The 18,683-nt window shown below is 31.5% G+C and overlaps 3 protein-coding genes across 4 annotated transcripts; 1 reads left to right on the forward strand and 2 right to left on the reverse strand.

Moving 5' to 3' along the window:
• Positions 1-2,575: 2,575 nt before the first annotated feature.
• LOC132610341 (non-specific lipid transfer protein GPI-anchored 21-like) lies at positions 2,576-4,390 on the reverse strand. Its single transcript, XM_060324641.1, has 4 exons — positions 3,969-4,390; positions 3,410-3,436; positions 3,231-3,305; positions 2,576-3,109 (listed from the first exon to the last, which is right to left on the reverse strand). The coding sequence occupies exons 1-4, from the start codon at positions 4,309-4,311 to the stop codon at positions 2,850-2,852; spliced, it is 705 nt and encodes a 234-aa protein (XP_060180624.1). The 5' UTR covers positions 4,312-4,390; the 3' UTR covers positions 2,576-2,849.
• A 2,866-nt stretch (positions 4,391-7,256) lies between these two features.
• On the reverse strand, positions 7,257-9,512 carry LOC132610385 (non-specific lipid transfer protein GPI-anchored 20-like). The gene is made up of 4 exons (XM_060324685.1): positions 9,049-9,512; positions 8,076-8,105; positions 7,904-7,978; positions 7,257-7,660 (listed from the first exon to the last, which is right to left on the reverse strand). Exons 1-4 carry the CDS (start codon positions 9,386-9,388, stop codon positions 7,446-7,448), a joined length of 660 nt encoding a protein of 219 aa, XP_060180668.1. The 5' UTR covers positions 9,389-9,512; the 3' UTR covers positions 7,257-7,445.
• A 5,210-nt stretch (positions 9,513-14,722) lies between these two features.
• On the forward strand, positions 14,723-16,857 carry LOC132610741 (non-specific lipid transfer protein GPI-anchored 5-like). Of its 2 annotated transcripts, none has more exons than XM_060325096.1 (3): positions 14,723-15,139; positions 15,802-15,885; positions 16,528-16,857. In XM_060325096.1, the coding sequence occupies exons 1-3, from the start codon at positions 14,815-14,817 to the stop codon at positions 16,638-16,640; spliced, it is 522 nt and encodes a 173-aa protein (XP_060181079.1). In that variant the 5' UTR covers positions 14,723-14,814; the 3' UTR covers positions 16,641-16,857. The 2 variants fall into 2 exon arrangements, with proteins under 2 accessions (XP_060181079.1, XP_060181080.1); XM_060325097.1 differs by having other exon boundaries at positions 15,829-15,885.
• The last annotated feature ends 1,826 nt before the right edge of the window (positions 16,858-18,683 follow it).

Genomic DNA, 18,683 nt, shown 5'->3' on the forward strand with positions numbered 1-18,683 from the left:
TTCAACTGGTTATGCAATTTGTTCCATCAATTTTTTTTGACGTATTTCTATTTATTTTATTTTGTAATATAACCAACTTTACAAACAATATATTTGAGAAAGATCCATGTAACATATGTAAACAGTCCTTTGAACAGATGATTCCTGACAATTGAAGGCCGTTGTGTTACAAAATATCAATATTCAGAAGAAACGAAGCTAGTTTTCAATTTTGAATATCTGGATCAAAGAGAAGAATCCAATTGGATTCTGTTCTAGTTACTGATATAAGAGCGTCAGAGCAATAATTGCAACTTATAAGATATTAATATTGACTTTGATTCAATGGGTTTGAGGTGGATTAGGATTCTATAGACCATGTGTATGGGATACCAACGATTAAGAGTTCTTGCTTTAAAAAAAAAAAAGTACGTAGTAACTGAGAGTGGAATTTATCCAGGTAGTGCTACATTGAGGGATGAACGGTAGAGTTCGGAGCCAAAATGACTTATTTTTGCAGTCATTAGACCAAAATAGACTGTCTTTTTTTTTTTTATACCACAATGGGTATATCGTTGGTTATCCAACGAAATACCCACACAATGCACTGTTCATAGTCGGAATTTTTTGTTGCATTTCGCTACACTTGTAGCGAAATGCAACAAATATTTTTTTTTTGTTTTGCATTTCGTGAGTTAATCAACGAAATGCAACAAAACTTTTTTTTTTTTTTTGTATTTCGTGAATTAATCAACGAAATATGTTTTTTTTTTTTTGCATTTCGTGTATTTTTTTTAATCTGGTTCATATAAAAACGAAATTGGAATATATATATATATATATATATATATATATATATATATATATATATATATATATATATATATATATATTTGTTTTGCATTTCGTTGGTATATCTACGAAATAGTAATTTTTTTTTGTATTTCGTTTATTAAAAAACGAAATATGAAAATATTTTTTTTTGTATTTTTGTATTTCGTTTATATAAAAAAAATAGGAAAATAATTTATTTTCATTTCGTTTATATAAAAACGAAATAGGAATACATATATATATATATTTCATATACCAATGAAATAGGATAAATATATATATTTTTGTTTTGTATTTCATTTATATAAAAACGAAATAGGAAAATAATTATTTTTTTTCGTTTATATACCAACGAAATAGGAATATATATATATATATATATATATATATATATATATATATATATATATATTATTTCTTTTATTTTATTTGAAATATGATTTTTTTTTTAGTTCATTCATATCAAAACGAAATTGGAATATATATATATATATATATATATATATATATATATATATATATATATATATATATATATATATATATATATATATATATATATATATATATATATTTTGTTTTTCTATAACGCAGTAAAACAGTACCAAAATATTTTTTTTCTATAACGCAGTAAAATACCGCGTTATAGAAATAGTACCAAAAAAAAAATTGGCCAACTTTATTTTTTGCAACACTTAGTGTTTTTCTCCATACTTTGACCAATCATTAGTCGCGTGTCAAGACTCCGAAACGTCAATATTTTATATAGAACCTAATATTTTTTTTTCTGCGTACAATAATGTAGGCGCAATACATCAAGGATACGTAGACGTTCGGATCGTCATTTTAGGTGTTGAAAAGGTGGCCGAAGTAAGTTTTGTTTGAAAAAACTTAGTGTTTGACTGTAAGGTTATTTTAGTCAACTTTATATGTCGAGAAAATTAGTCAGCTTTATTTTCAAAAATTGAAACCGCATAAGTGAAATTGACATTCACAGCTACATTACCCCGAGATTTTTACGTTGAAATCTATTGCGTATCATCATCTTATAAGTACACAAAACTGAAAATTTCAGGCCAATTTGGGGGAAAATTGAAATTGAATGGGATAAAAGGTGTTTTTTCAAAAATCGGCTCGGCCAAACCGCCTCATGGCGTTTTGTTTGCGTAGATCTCGAAAAAATACGCAGGTTCAAAAAAAAAAAACGCGTAAAACGGACGTCCGAGCGCAAAGTTATGACCATCTAAAGTTTGACGACTTTACAACTAGTTTTTCTCCCTATATTTTTTAGAATTATATTTATATTCAAAATAAAGTTATGTCTTGACTTTACAACTATTTTTTTTTCGTTTATTAAACAACGAAATAAGATTTTTTTTTTTATTTCGTTCATCTAAAAACGAAATATGAAAATAATTTTTTTTGTATTTTTGTATTTCGTTTATATAAAAAAATAGGAAAATAATTTTATTTTCATTTCGTTTATATAAAAACGAAATAGGAATACACACACACACACACATATATATATATATATATATATATATATATATATATATATATATATATATATATATATATATATATATATATATATATATATACCAATGAAATAGGATAAATATATTTTTTTTTGTATTTCATTTATATAAAAACGAAATTGGAAAATATTATTTTTTAAACGAAATACAAAAAAAAAATATAAACGAAAATAATATATATATAAAAACGTATTTATATAAATGAAAAAAAATGAAAACGAAATTTGTAGGAAACACCAATTGATCAGTAATCAAATTCTATTGGTAACAGGGGAGGGAAGTTTTACAGCTTCTTTCTCAAAAAAAGAAGGAAGAATTGAAAAATATAAATATCAAAACCCCAAAAAAAAATCATTATATTGCAGTACAACTTGATTACAAGACACAACAAATAATATTTCCAACCTGTCCTCCAATGTATACACACACCAAAAAAAATGTTCATAAACTACTAGTACATCTCAAAATGCCAAAAGGGAGTGAGGGGGAATCAACTCAGTACAACTTCAAGGCAATTGCTCCACAGGCTGCTAGAACAACAAATACTGAAAGTCTCCTTGAATCCGTGGCAGAGGAAGGAGTCAAATCAGGCCTGAATCCTGAACTTGTATCAGGATTTCCAGAGCCGCCATCTGATAAAGATGGCGGTGAAAATCCATTGTATGGATTTCCTAAGCCGCCGCCATTTGGTGGAGATGGTGTTGTATCACCCACTGGTCCCGAAGGAGGATCAAATGGTTCAGGAACATCATCACCTGCCATTAATTTACATGAACCAAATTAACAACTCCTATCATACTTAAGCCAAATTAGACATTTAGACCTTATAGAATTCATCAAGTTTAATAAAATTCGCGAGAAATGTTGAAATTTTACCTTCAGGGCTAGGAGCTGCAGGTGATCTAGGATTCGGAAATCTTGGAGATCCTGATGGTACTAAGGCAGCTGGACCTGTCACATGTAACATTTTTTTTTAAGGAAATGATTTTATTTTTTTCCCGTCTACCATCTGGAAAAATATGTGTAAGATTGGATAAATTGAGTTGTTTTGGTACCTGGAGCTGGAAGAGGGGTAGAAGAAGCTGCCATTTTGAAAATGGAAAACAGAATTAGTCACCAAATCAATAGCTCAACATTCAATTACTAGCTGGGGCAAAGATAAAGATCAGACATATGCCAGAAATTCAACTCTGCCAACTAACAATAAAACCACAACTTTAAGCTTTAATATACATCTTAGTTCAACAACAAGCAAATTTGGCTACCAAATGACACTTATACCCTCGTAAGTCGTAACACCTAAAGAAATGTACGCTCCACATAAAATTCTCGTGTAGTGGTAAAGGGGGTGCAAAAGTTGTTTTTATTCACAAGTTTGAATGCCAACAATGACATTCTACGGATTATTATTTTTGAATCCCCTTATATAAATAACTGACTTAGCCACTAGCGCTGGAGCTAAAACTCAAGGTAAAGGGTGTTATTGTCATTTTAATTGCTAAATCAGCCATAGAGTAAGCTAAGATGGTAAGACTGAAACAAAAAGTATAGAACTTTGGATGAGAAAAGAATGAAGAGAACCAAAAAAAAGATGTTGGGAAAATGCTTGATTACCTTTGCATTCAACGGGAACACCACCATTGTTACAAGCTTTGGGTAGGGAAATTACGACATTTCTGTTTGGTACTTTAAAAGGAACATTTCCAGTAACAATAAGGCATAGGCAATCTTTGCCACTCGCCGTAAGTTCCTTGAGAGATTGACAACAAGCTGATGTTGGTGAACCTGAACCCCCACTGCTAATGAAGTTTATACAAGGGTTAAAGCTACGTAACACTGCGGCGCTACATGCTGTATTAATTTGCCCCCTAACTTGGATGCTGAAAAACATCAAAACAATGGCCAAAGATGGTACAACAAATCGTCGAAAATCCTTCAAGAATTTGTACCCTTCCATTTGAGGTTTACTTTTTCCTTTTTTTTTTTAATGAGATTTTAAAGAATGGTAAAACAATGTGAAAGGGAATTGTGTAAGAACTTGATGTTGGTTGTGAGAGAATGATACAAGAAGTGTATTTTATAGATGTAAAATTTAGGTTTCAGAAGAAAATGGAGGGAAGAAAATACGAAAGTCCAAAGTGTTTTTGAAGCTCAACTACCTTAACTAACTACAAATCAAACAGAGTATTTAGGTGACCTTGCAAGTTCTTTTTTCTTTGTATGGGTTCTGACTTTGGAAATCCTTAGAAGGTAACTAGTGTTTTAAATAAGACAAAATATATTCATTGACTTCCTTATTATAACTAAAGAAATGCATGATTTCGTTTGTGATTACATGATGAATATGTACAGATGTACTCATTTAAGAAAGGGAGAGACCGAGATGGAAAGAATGTTCTTATTTTTTTTATTGGGCATAATATATTTTGGAGACATGGGATAGATTTGTTCAAACAATTAAACTTGAAATGCATACAATTAGTAAGCATTCAAGTTGTATTCTTATTTAAAATACTTTACTTATTAAACATAACTAAGTTCAAGATTCTATCTTATAGAGCAGCACGTTTGGTCAAACTTCTAAAATCAACTTATTTTGAAAAGTACTTTTTTCAAAAATGTTTATAAAAAAAAAATATTTTTGGTGAAAAGCTGATTGTGTTTGGCAAATTAATTTAAAAAACACTTTTGAATAGCAATTCGTGTTTGGTCAAACTTTTTAAAAGTGCTTCTAAGTGTATTTTTCTCAAAAATGTTTTTCAAAAAAGTGTTTTTGGGCATAAGCTAGTTTTTTAGTTTCTGTAAAACTGGTTCTGCTACTCCCCAGAAACACTTATTTTCTCCCAAAATCTTGGACAAACACCTCAATTTTTAAAAATAAGCACTTATTGAAAAAAAAAAAAAAAATTGTAGAAAAATAAGCTTGGCCAAACAGGCTATTAGAGTTATTAGGTGATCGTTATTTAGAATCCAATAAAAAAAGTTCATCAATTTCGCCCGAAAAAGGAAGAGATTTTATGTTATATATATATTAATATAAAATAATATAAAATACTTCATACTATCATAGACTTTTAACTTGAAATAATAAATTAATTACATATATAACTTTTATCAAGTTAACTATAGATGCTTATCGAGTTATTAGAGATAAGTGATATGATTGTGTAAACAACCTTTTACGCGTTGAGTGCATACTAAACTTGAACTCAAAAGGAAACAGGAAGAGTAATTGGTAATAACCAATAAATCATTAAATAATGCTAGGAATGTCTTGACCATATTGGTGGTATCAAAATAGACCAATATTGCGAGATATAGTTAGGTGTCGTTTACCCGATACCCAATTCTTGACCTAGAAGAACTTTGATTACTTGTAACCTTTTTTTCTTCTTTTATTTTTGAACTTGTTTATCTATCTCTGGGTTCTAAAACGTGTTACGTATATCTATTTTGTTTACGTTTAATAATTACCTTCTCACAATAAAGGGATAAAATTGAAGAAGAAGAAGAATTACAGAATTAATAGAAGACCGTTTTGAAGAACAATTAGATTGAAGTATTACAAGAGTAACGTGTTACAAAGGATGTCACACAATTCAGTCTTGGATCTATCTTAATCTAGACCAGTGTTGTTGATGTATTTCTAATTCTTCAAAGTTCTGAATGGCCCTTCACATTTTGATATTTTCACTTTTCTGAACATTTTTAGTATCAAATAATTCATTCGGGCAGACATTATGATGTAAAATTAGTGAAAACAATTCAATGACCGAAAGCTCAATGTAATTTACGGTTATTTAAATTTCTCTTTTAGCCAAGGATTCAAGGATCAAAACATTATGAGTTATACAATTAAGAGACGGGTGGTGAGAGAGATGGAAAAAAAAAATTGAATCGAGTCAGCCGGAAGTTCTTAAGAAGCTAATATAGTCAACAAAATACTCAATATAGTCAAGTTTTTAAGATTAAGTTAAAACTTTTCTTTTTTCGCCTCTTTTTATCATTTGCTTTATGTATATCAATTTTTTGATTATTACAAATGTTCTTTTTAGTTATAGGACTATTTTCACATGAGATTGGAAAATTTAACATAAGAAATTGATGAATATATGTTGTGAACCATGCAGACTCCATAAGGGCCTATGGGCTAGAAGTGGTAACTAAGACTAATCCAGCTGAGAATATTGGGCCGAGTATAATATTGGAGAGTTTTATTTGGAATTCAGGTTCAATTAGCAAGCAACAACTGTTAAAAATGACGACGGGTTAGAAAGAACGGTTATGTGAATTGTGATTATGCTTAGGCAAAGACTGTGCTTCTCATCCCCAATTCTCTGAGTCTATGTTCCTCATCCCCTCCTCGTTATCCTTCATTGTTTCCTTAATTCCCAGTAATTGTTGTTCTTTCAGTGTAATTTCATTCTAGTAATTATAATATACATCAGTGTTTGTGTTGAAAATTGGTTTGTTACAATATAACTCAGAAAATCTTTGTAGGATCATTTTCTTCTTTTAAATTTAACAAGAGATCATTTCCTCTTTGTTTCCTTGTATTTAACCACCAAATTCTTCAAATAAATTTTGCAAAGTTTTGAATGACTTGTAATTGTTTATTTAATGCAAAATTATGATTGTGTGCTAGCCCTTTTGAATTTTCCTCTTTTCCTAAATATTTTAGCAAATACAAGATCCAAATGCACATGAATATTGGGTACCACTGTATTTGCAAAGAAGCCTATTAATGGTAGTACTTAACAAGCTCCTTCTCAGCTGAATGAATTTAACTTTCAGCGTCATTTCCCAATTGAGAACTTAATAAGCACCGAATTAAATTTACAGAAGATTCATAAAGAAAAATTTAATGAATACATAACATAGATTCGTTAAATCAAATAGAAGTACTGATATAATACTAATATAATAAGTACACTATGTTCTTATGTTTCTAGACAACATCTACGTCGTCACTAATGAATAATTCTGGTAATTTCGTTACAAAATATGAAAATAAATGCTATAACCTCATCCCCCACATAAATAAAGGAATATATTTTAATTAATAGATTTGTAGTCATATATCAAATTCTACTAATACAAGCTCAAAACAATTGCTCCAAAAGCAGCCAATAATGATGAAATTCCATAACCAAGAGTAGGTGCAGCTGATGGTGTAACCGGAGTTCGACTGCCAGAATTTGTCGCCGGAGTTGAAGAATCCACCGGCGGAGATGGTGGAGTTAGACTTGGAATTTCATCACCCGGTGGCGATGAATTCAATGGCGATGGCGGGGAAACAATGGAATCTGAGAAAAATTTGTACTTGAGTTAAATCATATTGTATTAAACTTAGAAGTTAGTGATACCTTCGGATTTCAAGAATCAAACAAAAAAAAATTACTTCAATTTATTTGTATGTCCTTTAAATATTTTAAATTGTTAATTATTGTGATTTATATGTATCAAATAAATTGAGAGAGAATAATAAAAATAATTATATAGTCTAAATTTTGTATATGCTGTAAATATGTACAAAATTGTGTAAGCACCTTTAGGATTACGAGGAGGGCTAGTAGGAGCAGCTGTTGGTGAAGCACTTGGAGATCCAGCATCACTACGTGGACCTAATTATATAGGAAAAAAATAAGTACAGTATTAATTAACAAGCATTTATATTTCAATAATATATAAAGTGTGCAATTGGAAAACATAAAAAAGTACCTGGCGCAACAACCGTAGGTGGACTGGGGGCTGCAAGTAAAAGAAAATAACCAAGCGTGATGTAACCAATTTCTTTATAGGAAAAAAAATTAAAATGGCAAGAAGCTAATACTATCAAAAGCAAATAAATGCACCAAAAATAAATAAAAACAACGAATTCGTGGCGTAATCCATTTTGCCTAATGGATAAACGACGAATACCGAAAGGGAGCTAGGAAGTAGACCACCTACTTCTTGCCAAGATGCAAATATTTCAAAATATACTTTTTTATAAATTAGAAGTCATAACTCATAACCCAGAATAAAGTTAATTAATCGACTTGAGTTTAACTTCTATAAACAGATCAGTATAAATGAATTTTTGCATTTAATTTTTTTTTCTGTTCCAAATAGAATGAGATGTATATTTCAAAATAATTTAACTTTAAATTTATTACTCTTAGATAATTTATATCCACACAATCGATAATCCTTTTTAGATCACAAATTTCAAAAACCTTTCTTTCTATCTTTGTTTCTTTTTTAAGTTTAGTCAAAATTCATCACATAAAATTAAGGTTGAAGGAACATTAATTTGTACTTACAAATTTCAATTGTTTTAGATTATGAGTGTATATAGTTAAATGATACTTCCTCCGGTCCATAATAAGTGTTCTTTTGGCTTTTTCATTTTGGACCAAATAAGTGTCATTTTTACAAAATCAAGAAGGAATTAATTGTATTTTTTCAAATTTGTCCCTTATTTACGTATCCCTAAGCTAGAAGTCTTTTAATTAACTCCAAATTTGTAACTAAGTCAAAATACTTATTTTTTTTTAGGAATTACTAGCATTTTTCTTAAGGAGTATGCCAAAGGCTAAAATGACACTTATTATGGATCGGCTAAAATGACACTTATTATGGATCGGCTAAAATGACACTTATTATGAATCATAGGGATACAAATTTTAGTCTCCAAGAAGTAGAATTGTACCTTTGCATTTAAGGGGAACACCAGGCATGTTACAAGCACTAGGAAGAGACATAGCTATGTTGGGATTCATCGGCATTTGGAAGGGAATGCCTCCCGTTACAATAAGGCAGAGGCAATTGGTGCTGTTGGTCATCATAGTTCTCAGTGCATTGCAGCAATCTTCAGTTGGTGAAGTCCCATTGCTGCTGCTATTCGTCAAGAAATTCACACAAGGTGTAAAACTAGTTATCATTGATCCTGTACATGGCGTACTGATTATTTGCCCTTCAACAGTCCGATAAGACGCGATCAACAACCATGAAAGAACCAAAATTGGTGAAGTTAAGTGCTTAAAAGCCATTTCGTTTCTACTTTCAATTGATAGGTCAAAAGTTTGAGTCACACTAACTATAATTGAGAAATTTTTAGGATAAGATTGGTTTTTGGAAATTGTACATGTAAGTTGTGATCAGTAATGGTTAAGTAGAGAGAATGAATGGGGAATTTATAAAGGAGAATTTCTGAGAAGATAATGAAGAAAATTAATTATAGTAGTTGAAATAAGATTAGCAGGTGTTTGAAGTTCAACAACCTTAACAAACTTTTATACAAACACTCCAATAGTTTTGCTGCTTTTGTCTCCGTGGCTTTGCTTGCCGCGGCACATAATTGTTAGTACTAACACGTAAGTTTGAAGTTAGAAGAGACCCAAAGAACTTTTCTGATCATTAGTTATCCTCGAGTAGAAAACGGAGATATCTATCTCAATGGCATTGTGGTGTCGAACTACATAGAAGAAGGTCTATATTTAGCCTTGCAAAACAACAAACATAATACTTTTTCTCTTAATTACCAAACCAAAATACAATTATACAAATAGTGCAAATAAACAAATGAATATATATAAAGTGTGGGTGGGCGGAGCCACCTTAGGCCAGCGGTGTCACTCAACAAGGCTAGCTATTGGTCAAATTTTATACTAAATATACATTATGCAAAAATGAAAAATAACGTATAGATATAAATTGACAGTAGCAATGTATGATGTGCAATTTCTAGTCCAATCTATTGAACACACTATACGTTTAATCACGATCAGGGGTTTGAGCCTCCGCTTAGATATATATGTCTTAAATTTTTTGCCCTCATATGTTAAAAGTTGATTTGAACCTCAATCTTCTTATAACAAACTAAACCAATATGCCAAAACTCCTTTGTCTTAAAATGAAAAAAGGCTTACTTAAAAGTATCTCTAACGAGATTATCATGCATACATTTTTTTAAGAAAATTATTGAAAGGACTTGTAACAATATTTTAATTGTGCTTCATAGTTCAGTCTGTCTCTTTTAATATAATACCATTACGATGAATGTTCAGTTGTTTACATCTTTATATGTTAACACCAATTACTAAAAATTCTGCGTACTACCGCTGTGTATCAAATGGGTCTAGCTAAAAAATTATTTTTACTTCCCATCAAATAAAGAAAATGCCTTTATAGAAGCAAGTAAATGCCAGAAAGCATAAAAGCTAATCTTGTTTAGTTGATAGATCGATATAATTGAAATGGATGAAATTAATTAGTATTACAATCGTTTTCTTGTGATGGGTCAATTAGTCATTCCAGCCAAGGGACTTCTGTCTCTGGTGAGGCTCTCAATAAGCCAAGTGTCAAATAATACAGGTAATGTCTACTACTAACAAAGTGATTGAGCAAATCACCATGCTGAAGCAGAGAACGCTTACAAGTTACAACTCAATTTACCACTCTAAACTTCTTCCCTTCTTTTCCTAATTAATATCTTTCCAGTTGTGGAAATGTCTATCATTCCAGTGAGTTGGAAATGTCCTGCTATTTGAGTGTACAAACTCAATGTTGATGGCTATTGCCTATTGCAAAGGTAAATTATCTCCATCCAGTATATTGATTATGTCAAATTGAAATCTGGTCTTATCTGTAAGCAGAGGTCAGGCTTTAGCCCCACTCTCTACCTCCTTTTGACTTATCAATATACTCCCCTCAGTCCCCTGGATGGACCTATTAAAAAAGGTAACACAGGTAATTGTACAATATATTTAGTAATCACAGGCCATTGTGTGCGAGAAATTTATCATGTATTTGGTATCCGGTTATATATTTGGGAAAAAGGTCAAAAATACCCTTCTACTTTGGGAAAAGAGCTAAAAATATACTTCATTACAAATTTTGGTTAAAAATACCCCTCCTGTCGTTAATGTTTTCAAATATACCCATGTCTTAACGGAAATTCCCAAAATAACTTGATTTCATTTTTAAACCAGCTCCATTTAAACCCGACCCAACTAAATAAAAAACCCATATGAGTTACCTGCTCCTATGGGGCTATGCCTAGTGGCTCCAGATGTAGAACTCAAGAACAAGTTAGTCGCATATGGGTTTTTTGTGTAGTTGGGTCGAGTTTAAATGAACTGGTTTAAAAATGAAATCGAGTTATTTTCAAGGATTTGGGAATTTCCGTTAAGATAGGGGTGTATTTGAAAACTTTAATGACGAAAGGGGTAATTTTTACTCAAATTTATAACGGAGGATATTTTTAGCCCTTCCCAAAATAGAAGGGCATTTTTTAGCCTTTTCCCTATATAATTTTCAACAATATCTTTTTTGATAAAACCATATTTTAATGTTTTGTTGCCTTGAACTAAATAACTTTTCTGAAAGAAAATATTGCACACCAAAAAGAAACGACTTGCATTATCGATGGTAAGTCATTTCCACTGTATGTCTTAAATTTCACTCTAGGTCATTTACTTGTGTTTCAACTAAATGTAAACATTATTTTCCACATTTAACATTCAATGTTATCACTAATAAGAGTATAACACCATCTGCACTCTGTTAAAATTGGACTTGGACTTACCACTGATCAATAAGCCCAATTACAGAAGCAGTCACTTGAAGCCCAATTGAAGCAGCTGGTCCAATACACACTCCCCGATAGTTGATAAAGCCCAGATTAGTGTATGACCAGGGGCAATTCGCAGAATTGCCCTTCTTTTGGGGTGGTCTTTAAATTTTGCCCGTCATATTTGAAATCTTTAAATTTTGCCCTACGGCTAAAATTCATGGGTTTCAGATTCGAACCCCCACTTAGTCAAAAAAATTTAAAAAAATCGCAAGGCAGAGTTTAAATTTCGCTATACCCCCATCGGCATACACTTGTTAAGGAATTACCAAAGTTATGCTGGACCCGGCATACTTATGCCTTATGGCTAGACTTGACATAAGTATGTCGGGTCAGACATAACTTTGGTAATTCCTTCACAAGTTTATGCCAGGTCCGGCATACTTATGGGCAAACTTTTAATTAAGCCTTAACTAAAAGTTTTTTCCTAGTTATGCCTTATGAGACAGACTTTTAGTTAAGGCATAACTAAAAGTATGCCCCATAAGACATAACTTTTCCTTAAGACATAGACTTTGTCTTATAAGGCAAATTTTTAGTAATGCCTTAAGGAAAAATTCCGCCTTTTGGGGCATACTTTTAATTATGCCTTAAGGGGCATACTTTTAGTTGTGCCTTAACTAAAAGTCTGCCCCATAAGGCATAACTAGGAAAAGACTTTTAGTTAAGGCTTAACTAAAAGTTTGCCCATTAAAAGTTTGTCCATAAGTATGCTGGACCCGGCATAAACTTGTTAAGGAATAACCAAATTTATGTCGGACCCGGCATACTTATGCCAAGTTTGCCCATAAGGCATGAGTATGCCGGGTCCGGCATAACTTTGGTAATTCCTTAACAAATGTATGTCGGGTCCGGCATACACGCGACCCAAACCTTGCCTTGCAATTTTTTTTAAAAAAATTTATGTTTGAGCGGGGTTCGAACCCAGAACCTCATGATTTCTGCGTGAACGCTCAAGGTTGCAAAGCGAAGGGCAAAAATTAAAGATCAACAATATGAGGGGCAAAATTTAAAGACCACCCCAAAAGAAGGGCAATCCGCGCAAAAAAAATGTATGACCAGTTGCTAGATCAACAATGAGCAGCCTATGATTCACACAATGTGGATTTGAAAGTTGAAACTGGTGAGAATAAAACTAGATAATGGTGTCAGTATTTTGCACCTCCAGCAGTACTCTGAGCCTTCCCTAAAACCGACTCATGCTGCCATGAAAATTTGGAAAACGGAGGACGAGAAAAAACTGAAAAGAGTGGATCGGAAGGGATTAAGTTTATCAAATTGAAGCCTAAAATCAAGTGATTGTTATGTTTTGTAAACTATAGTTATGTTAGGTAATAATTTGAAAGTATTGCTAAAAGAGATAATTAAGTGGCTTAATTAGTTAGATCACGTAATTTTTCCTAAAGTTTATATTAATATGTTATGTTTGAGGGGTTCATTACTTTTTAAAAATATGTTGAATATTAGTACATGTTCCGTCATCCGATTATTATTATTATTGTGAAATTACTTAAAACGTATAAATTTCAAATTCTGAATCCACATCTGTTCTTAAAATGTTTCATCATTGTTTCACCTAAAACAATGAAATCTCGCATGGGAAAGGAAGAAAAAAGGATTCGTTTAAAATAGAAAGAAAGAAAAAAGGAAATGAACGAATGCTTTGCAATAAGTAGGACAAGAGCCCACTTGATATTTTTCTCCTTTTTCTTTCTTAATTACCTTTTAGAATGGTAAAAACACTTTTGTATTATCACAATATAAGATTTAAACTCGGAATCAATAAATAAATTTTCAAAATATTTAATAAGGGAGGACGAACAACAGTTTACCAAGTGCTTATGGCGGCTTCCACTTGCCCTCTAACGAAGAGCATCGATTATGAAATAGTAAGTTTTCTTTCATAAGAACAATGAATAAATTAATCTTCTTAGCAGATCATAGCTTGGATGAATGACGAATTTTCTTAGACCTTGTGTATTTTATATTCATTTTATTGACTCAATTATACAACACTAGTTGATTAGTCCCCAAATGTGCATATATACTAATTTCTTGGAGTTAGGTTATCAGCTTACAGCTATAGGATGCCTATGCATACAGGCAACTTTCCCTCTTGCCAAAGTTTTAGGTAATACATTGTAGCCGACTATAGTCGTATAAATTTCACGGCATGCATGCGTACATTTTATTTTCTAATACTATAGTTGAATAAATTAATCTCCGACTTGATTAGTCTTAGTGACACGTTATGGATAATGACGTGTTCACAAAAATTCCAAAATCTTACCTCATAACTCTTACATTATTTTACCAATGTAATCCCTTATGTGATTTGTCACTTTCAACCCTAAATCCCTTCTAAAGGGGGAAAAAAACCTTGAGGGCATGTTTGGTACGGAGAAAATGTTTTCATGTTTGGTTTGTCATTAGATAGAAAAATAAGCTCTTTAAACATAAGGAAAATGACTTTTTACGGAAAATAAAGAGTCATAAGTGGCATTCCATAGTAACTGTCCACTCTTCACCCCTAATTAATACCTCCATCCCACCCCATTACTATATTGGATACAATTTTCCATTTAATTTTACTTACCGAACAATAGACAATTAATAAGAAGATCACTTATTTTTAAGAAAAATATTCTTCTTCATACCAAACACGCCCTAAGACAAATAATTAGTCACTCAAATCAGACACTATAAATCCCCCACTGCATGCCCATAACATTACTCACAAAGCTAAGGCACACACAAGCCATCTTCTTCCTTTGGAGAAATCATCATCTTCCTTAGGAGGATTGTGTGTGCTAAAAAAGATAAATACAATTATTTTCTCCAAGAATGGCTTCAAAAGGAATTATAATATGCATGGCCTTACTTCCAATAATGACCATGATTTCAGTACAAGTGGTCATGGCTCAATCTGATTGCACAAGTACACTTATGACTATGGCTTCATGCCTTAGCTTTGTCACCGGAAGCGCGACAAAGCCGTCGGCCTCTTGCTGCTCCGCCCTCTCTGGGGTGTTGCAGTCTAAGCCACGGTGCCTTTGTGTCATTGTGAATGGCGGTGGTTCATCATTAGGCGTTCAAATTAATCAAACTCAAGCACTTGCGTTGCCTAGTGCATGCAACTTGCAAACTCCTCCTGTTAGTAAATGTAATGGTAAGTACTCATGATCTATAGCTAATTAAACGTCTGTTTTTCATATGGATTTAGGTTACTATATTTATGACAGTATAAAGATCTTTTACATGATCAGTGTAGTTTGGGTGATTATAACAAGTCAGTTATATTTTTTTAATGTTACTAATTAAAGTTAATCATAGAAATTTACCTGTAATTAGAGGTGCAACTACCTTTGTCCAAGAGGAGTCAATTGACATATTACTTTTCTAGAAAGTTACATTTATTTGTATTTACTATAAGTTGAATTACCTTAGTATTTCGTGTGTTCACTTTGTTATATTTTGAATTCCCATTATGAAAATCTTGATCTTGACACGCTATCTATAATTACTTTATAAGTGAAATTGATTATCAGATTATGTACATATTTTTAGAACTTAAAAACAATTTTCATATGTGCAAAATTTGTTGTACATGAAATGTACTAGAAATCATTTGAAGAAGTTGAAATGATTTTGAGACATGTAACGCACAGTAGTAATTAATGTCCTGTGGATATTGTGTCTCATATAAGAGTTTCTTTTACAAATTCACAAGCTGGTTACAAACAATTAGCTACATTTTATTGTATGTTGGTGTTTGAATGTTTTTTAACTTTGACATATGTTTAAATTCTGCTATTAATTAATATTTCATAGCTGGTAATGCACCGATAATGTCTCCAGCGGGTGCACCTACGGAAGGAACTCCAGATTCTTCGACTGGCCCTGTAGCTGTGACAGGTAACTCCCTCAATACTAGCACGCATATATATATATATATATATATTACCTATAACCCTTTTTAATCCTACTTGATTATCTATTTTACGACTTCATTAAATGTAAAATTCTATAATTTCCATAACATGCTCGTCCGACAACATGTTAATGTTAATATAGATACTTTACTAAAACAATATACAACTATATGGTTTGGTTTAAGTAACATACGTATATAAACTGAACCAGTAGCCAAAAAGTAATTTGTGCTATGTCATGATCATCGATCTTTTTGGACTAAAACACTAGCTAGTAATAATTATTACTCCTAGCAAATATTTGAACAATCAATCTACTGTACCTCAATTCCAAATTAATTGGTCTATGTTGTGAGACTAATTTGTATCCTAAAATATTTATCGTTAATAGACTATTTATTTATATCATTTATTAAGCTACTGTAATTCTCCTTATCAATTTATCTCGACTATGAGCATACATACTTTGCATATAGGCGAGATCTCATTAACAAATATATGAACTATATATCAAGAGGAAAAGGATGAAAATGATCGGTTAGATAATTCATTATTTATAACTATTATATGTATCTAAAAATAATATGTTCATTTTTCATATTATTTTCGTCGACTGATTGAGCAGGCTCAAAGGCGACAGGAAGCAGCAGTACATCTAATGGAAGCTCTTTGAAGGTTCCAATTCAAGTTGTTGTTGCCATCCTTCTTTTCATGGCTTCCTATGTTTTCATGATTTGAAGTTTATGAGTTTTATGTGGACGCTATGGAGTATCTTAGACTAAATAAAGTAGCACTATGATGTTACATGTTATGTTGGGGAGTGATTTATTTGTAATTGGCTTAAGTTTGTTGTGTGTCTGTTACTTGTTGAATTTGTTTCGCTAATATTGTACCAGTATTTATGATTCAGTAAGTTTAATTATAAGTGTGTTTTTTAATTATAAGTGTTTTTCAATATGAAGAAACTTGTTTCAATTTTGCCCTGTTTTAATTTAAGCGCAGACTTTTTGTATATTCTGTGCATGCATATGAAGTACAAATAATTATTACCATATTGATTTGTAAACCATGGAACTAGGGTGTACAAAGTAAACCGACAAATCGCACCAAACCGATAAACCGAGTCAAATCGAAAAAAAAAACCCGACTACTAGTGGTTTGGTTTGACTTGGTTTGGTGTTGAAAAGAAAAACCCGATCATAATTGGTTTGGTTTGGTTTGGTTTTAGTTAAAAAAAGTCAAACCGAACCAAACCAACCCCGACATTACATGTATTCAATTTTAAAAATATTTTATACATAAAAATATTTATTTGTAATGTAATTTATAAATATTTCTTAAATTTTTTCGTAGTTTTTTTTATCTATTATCATATTATTCAAGCTTGAAGTTAGAATTTTGAATGTGAATAAGTTTTATATCCTATGGATGTTAGTAACTCATATAAAGTCCAAACAAAAACCAACTCAACACTAATACTAACAAAAGAAATTCAATTTACCACTAGGAATGACAATAATGTTGAATATCTATTCTTTAGTTTTGCATAATTGGTTTAGAGAGTGAAAATACATAACTTAAGTTTTTTCTCTTGTCATGTAATTAATACTTATTAGCTGTACTTGTTTTAGCATGACTTAGTATTTTTAGATTATGGTCATTTTCTTTATGGCTTATTAATTAGCAATATTTATTTTAACCGATTTTATTATCTTTTGTTGAATATTTTAATACAATGTCATCACTCTTCTCACATTTTGTGTTATTTTCTTATGAAACACCTTAATTATATAGTTATATCTTACTAGGACTAAAGAAATATTTGAAGTAAAAATTATATGTTTTGTATCAAGACTATTCCCAAAAAAAAAACCGAATAACCCGAGAAAATCCGAGGTTGAAAAACTCGAATTTTATTGGTTTGGTTTGGTGTATAAATTTAAAAACCCGACACAATTGGTTTGGTTCGGTGTTTAAAAAATCAGAACCAACCCGCTCCATATACACTCCTACGTGGAACTTATCATAAGAAATATTTTGCCGTGTATTTAGAGCAATTTCAAAGACATAAAATGATCTGATTATGAAACTATAAGTGGCGCATGATTGACCATGTGACCTGATTTGTTTCCCAGCCTTTTCTACTATACTGCTACTGACTTTTATTGATTTTATTTTAAACTACTAATAAACTTTCAAGAAAAAATTACAAATTCTATCGAAAGATAGGAGTAATTGATAAAAATGATGGCAAGGAAGAAATCTTTTTACGACTTTGAGGAACTTCCCTCAAATTAATGTAACGTCAAGAGACTAGCCTCACAAAGAAAATACAGTTTTGCTTAAGAGAATTCCATCCAGGTAAACCTGTTAACCGGTTCGGGTTAACCGGTTTTAACCGGTAACCGGACCGGCTAAACCGGAACCGGTTAAACCGGTTCCGGTTAACCGTGTAATAGTTTACCGGTCCGGTTTCGATATTTTGGAAATCGGAACCGGTTAAACCGGTAAAACCGGAACCGGACCGGTTTAACCGGTGAAAATTAAAAAAAAAAAAAAAAAAAAAAAAAAAAAGGAAAGAGCCGTTGGGCCGCAATGTCCGTTAATGGACCGTTGGCAACGGTCCATTTTTTAATTTTTGGCCCCCAATTTTTTTTTTTTTAACACTTTAACCCATCCCCACCCCTATATAAACCCTTCTTCATTTTCATTTTAATTCACATCAATTCACTCTTCTTCATCTTTCTCTCAAATCTCAATCTCTCAATTATAGTTACTTTG

Source organism: Lycium barbarum, chromosome 9 (assembly GCF_019175385.1).
Source record: "Lycium barbarum isolate Lr01 chromosome 9, ASM1917538v2, whole genome shotgun sequence".
In the NCBI taxonomy this organism is placed as follows: Eukaryota; Viridiplantae; Streptophyta; class Magnoliopsida; order Solanales; family Solanaceae; genus Lycium; species Lycium barbarum.

Excerpts from the sequence above, each read along its gene's own strand:
- LOC132610341 (XM_060324641.1), bottom strand. The coding sequence starts at position 4,311 with ATGGAAGGGTACAAATTCTTGAAGGATTTTCGACGATTTGTTGTACCA. Across the intron at positions 3,306-3,409 it reads TACCCCTCTTCCAGCTCCAG|GTCCAGCTGCCTTAGTACCA; the intron begins GTACCAAAACAA and ends TACATGTGACAG. Across the intron at positions 3,110-3,230 it reads TGCAGCTCCTAGCCCTGAAG|GTGATGATGTTCCTGAACCA; the intron begins GTAAAATTTCAA and ends AATTAATGGCAG.
- LOC132610385 (XM_060324685.1), bottom strand. The coding sequence starts at position 9,388 with ATGGCTTTTAAGCACTTAACTTCACCAATTTTGGTTCTTTCATGGTTG. Across the intron at positions 8,106-9,048 it reads TGTTCCCCTTAAATGCAAAG|CCCCCAGTCCACCTACGGTT; the intron begins GTACAATTCTAC and ends TTTTACTTGCAG. Across the intron at positions 7,661-7,903 it reads CCCTCCTCGTAATCCTAAAG|ATTCCATTGTTTCCCCGCCA; the intron begins GTGCTTACACAA and ends AATTTTTCTCAG.
- LOC132610741 (XM_060325096.1), top strand. The coding sequence starts at position 14,815 with ATGGCTTCAAAAGGAATTATAATATGCATGGCCTTACTTCCAATAATG. Across the intron at positions 15,140-15,801 it reads TCCTGTTAGTAAATGTAATG|CTGGTAATGCACCGATAATG; the intron begins GTAAGTACTCAT and ends AATATTTCATAG. Across the intron at positions 15,886-16,527 it reads TGGCCCTGTAGCTGTGACAG|GCTCAAAGGCGACAGGAAGC; the intron begins GTAACTCCCTCA and ends CTGATTGAGCAG.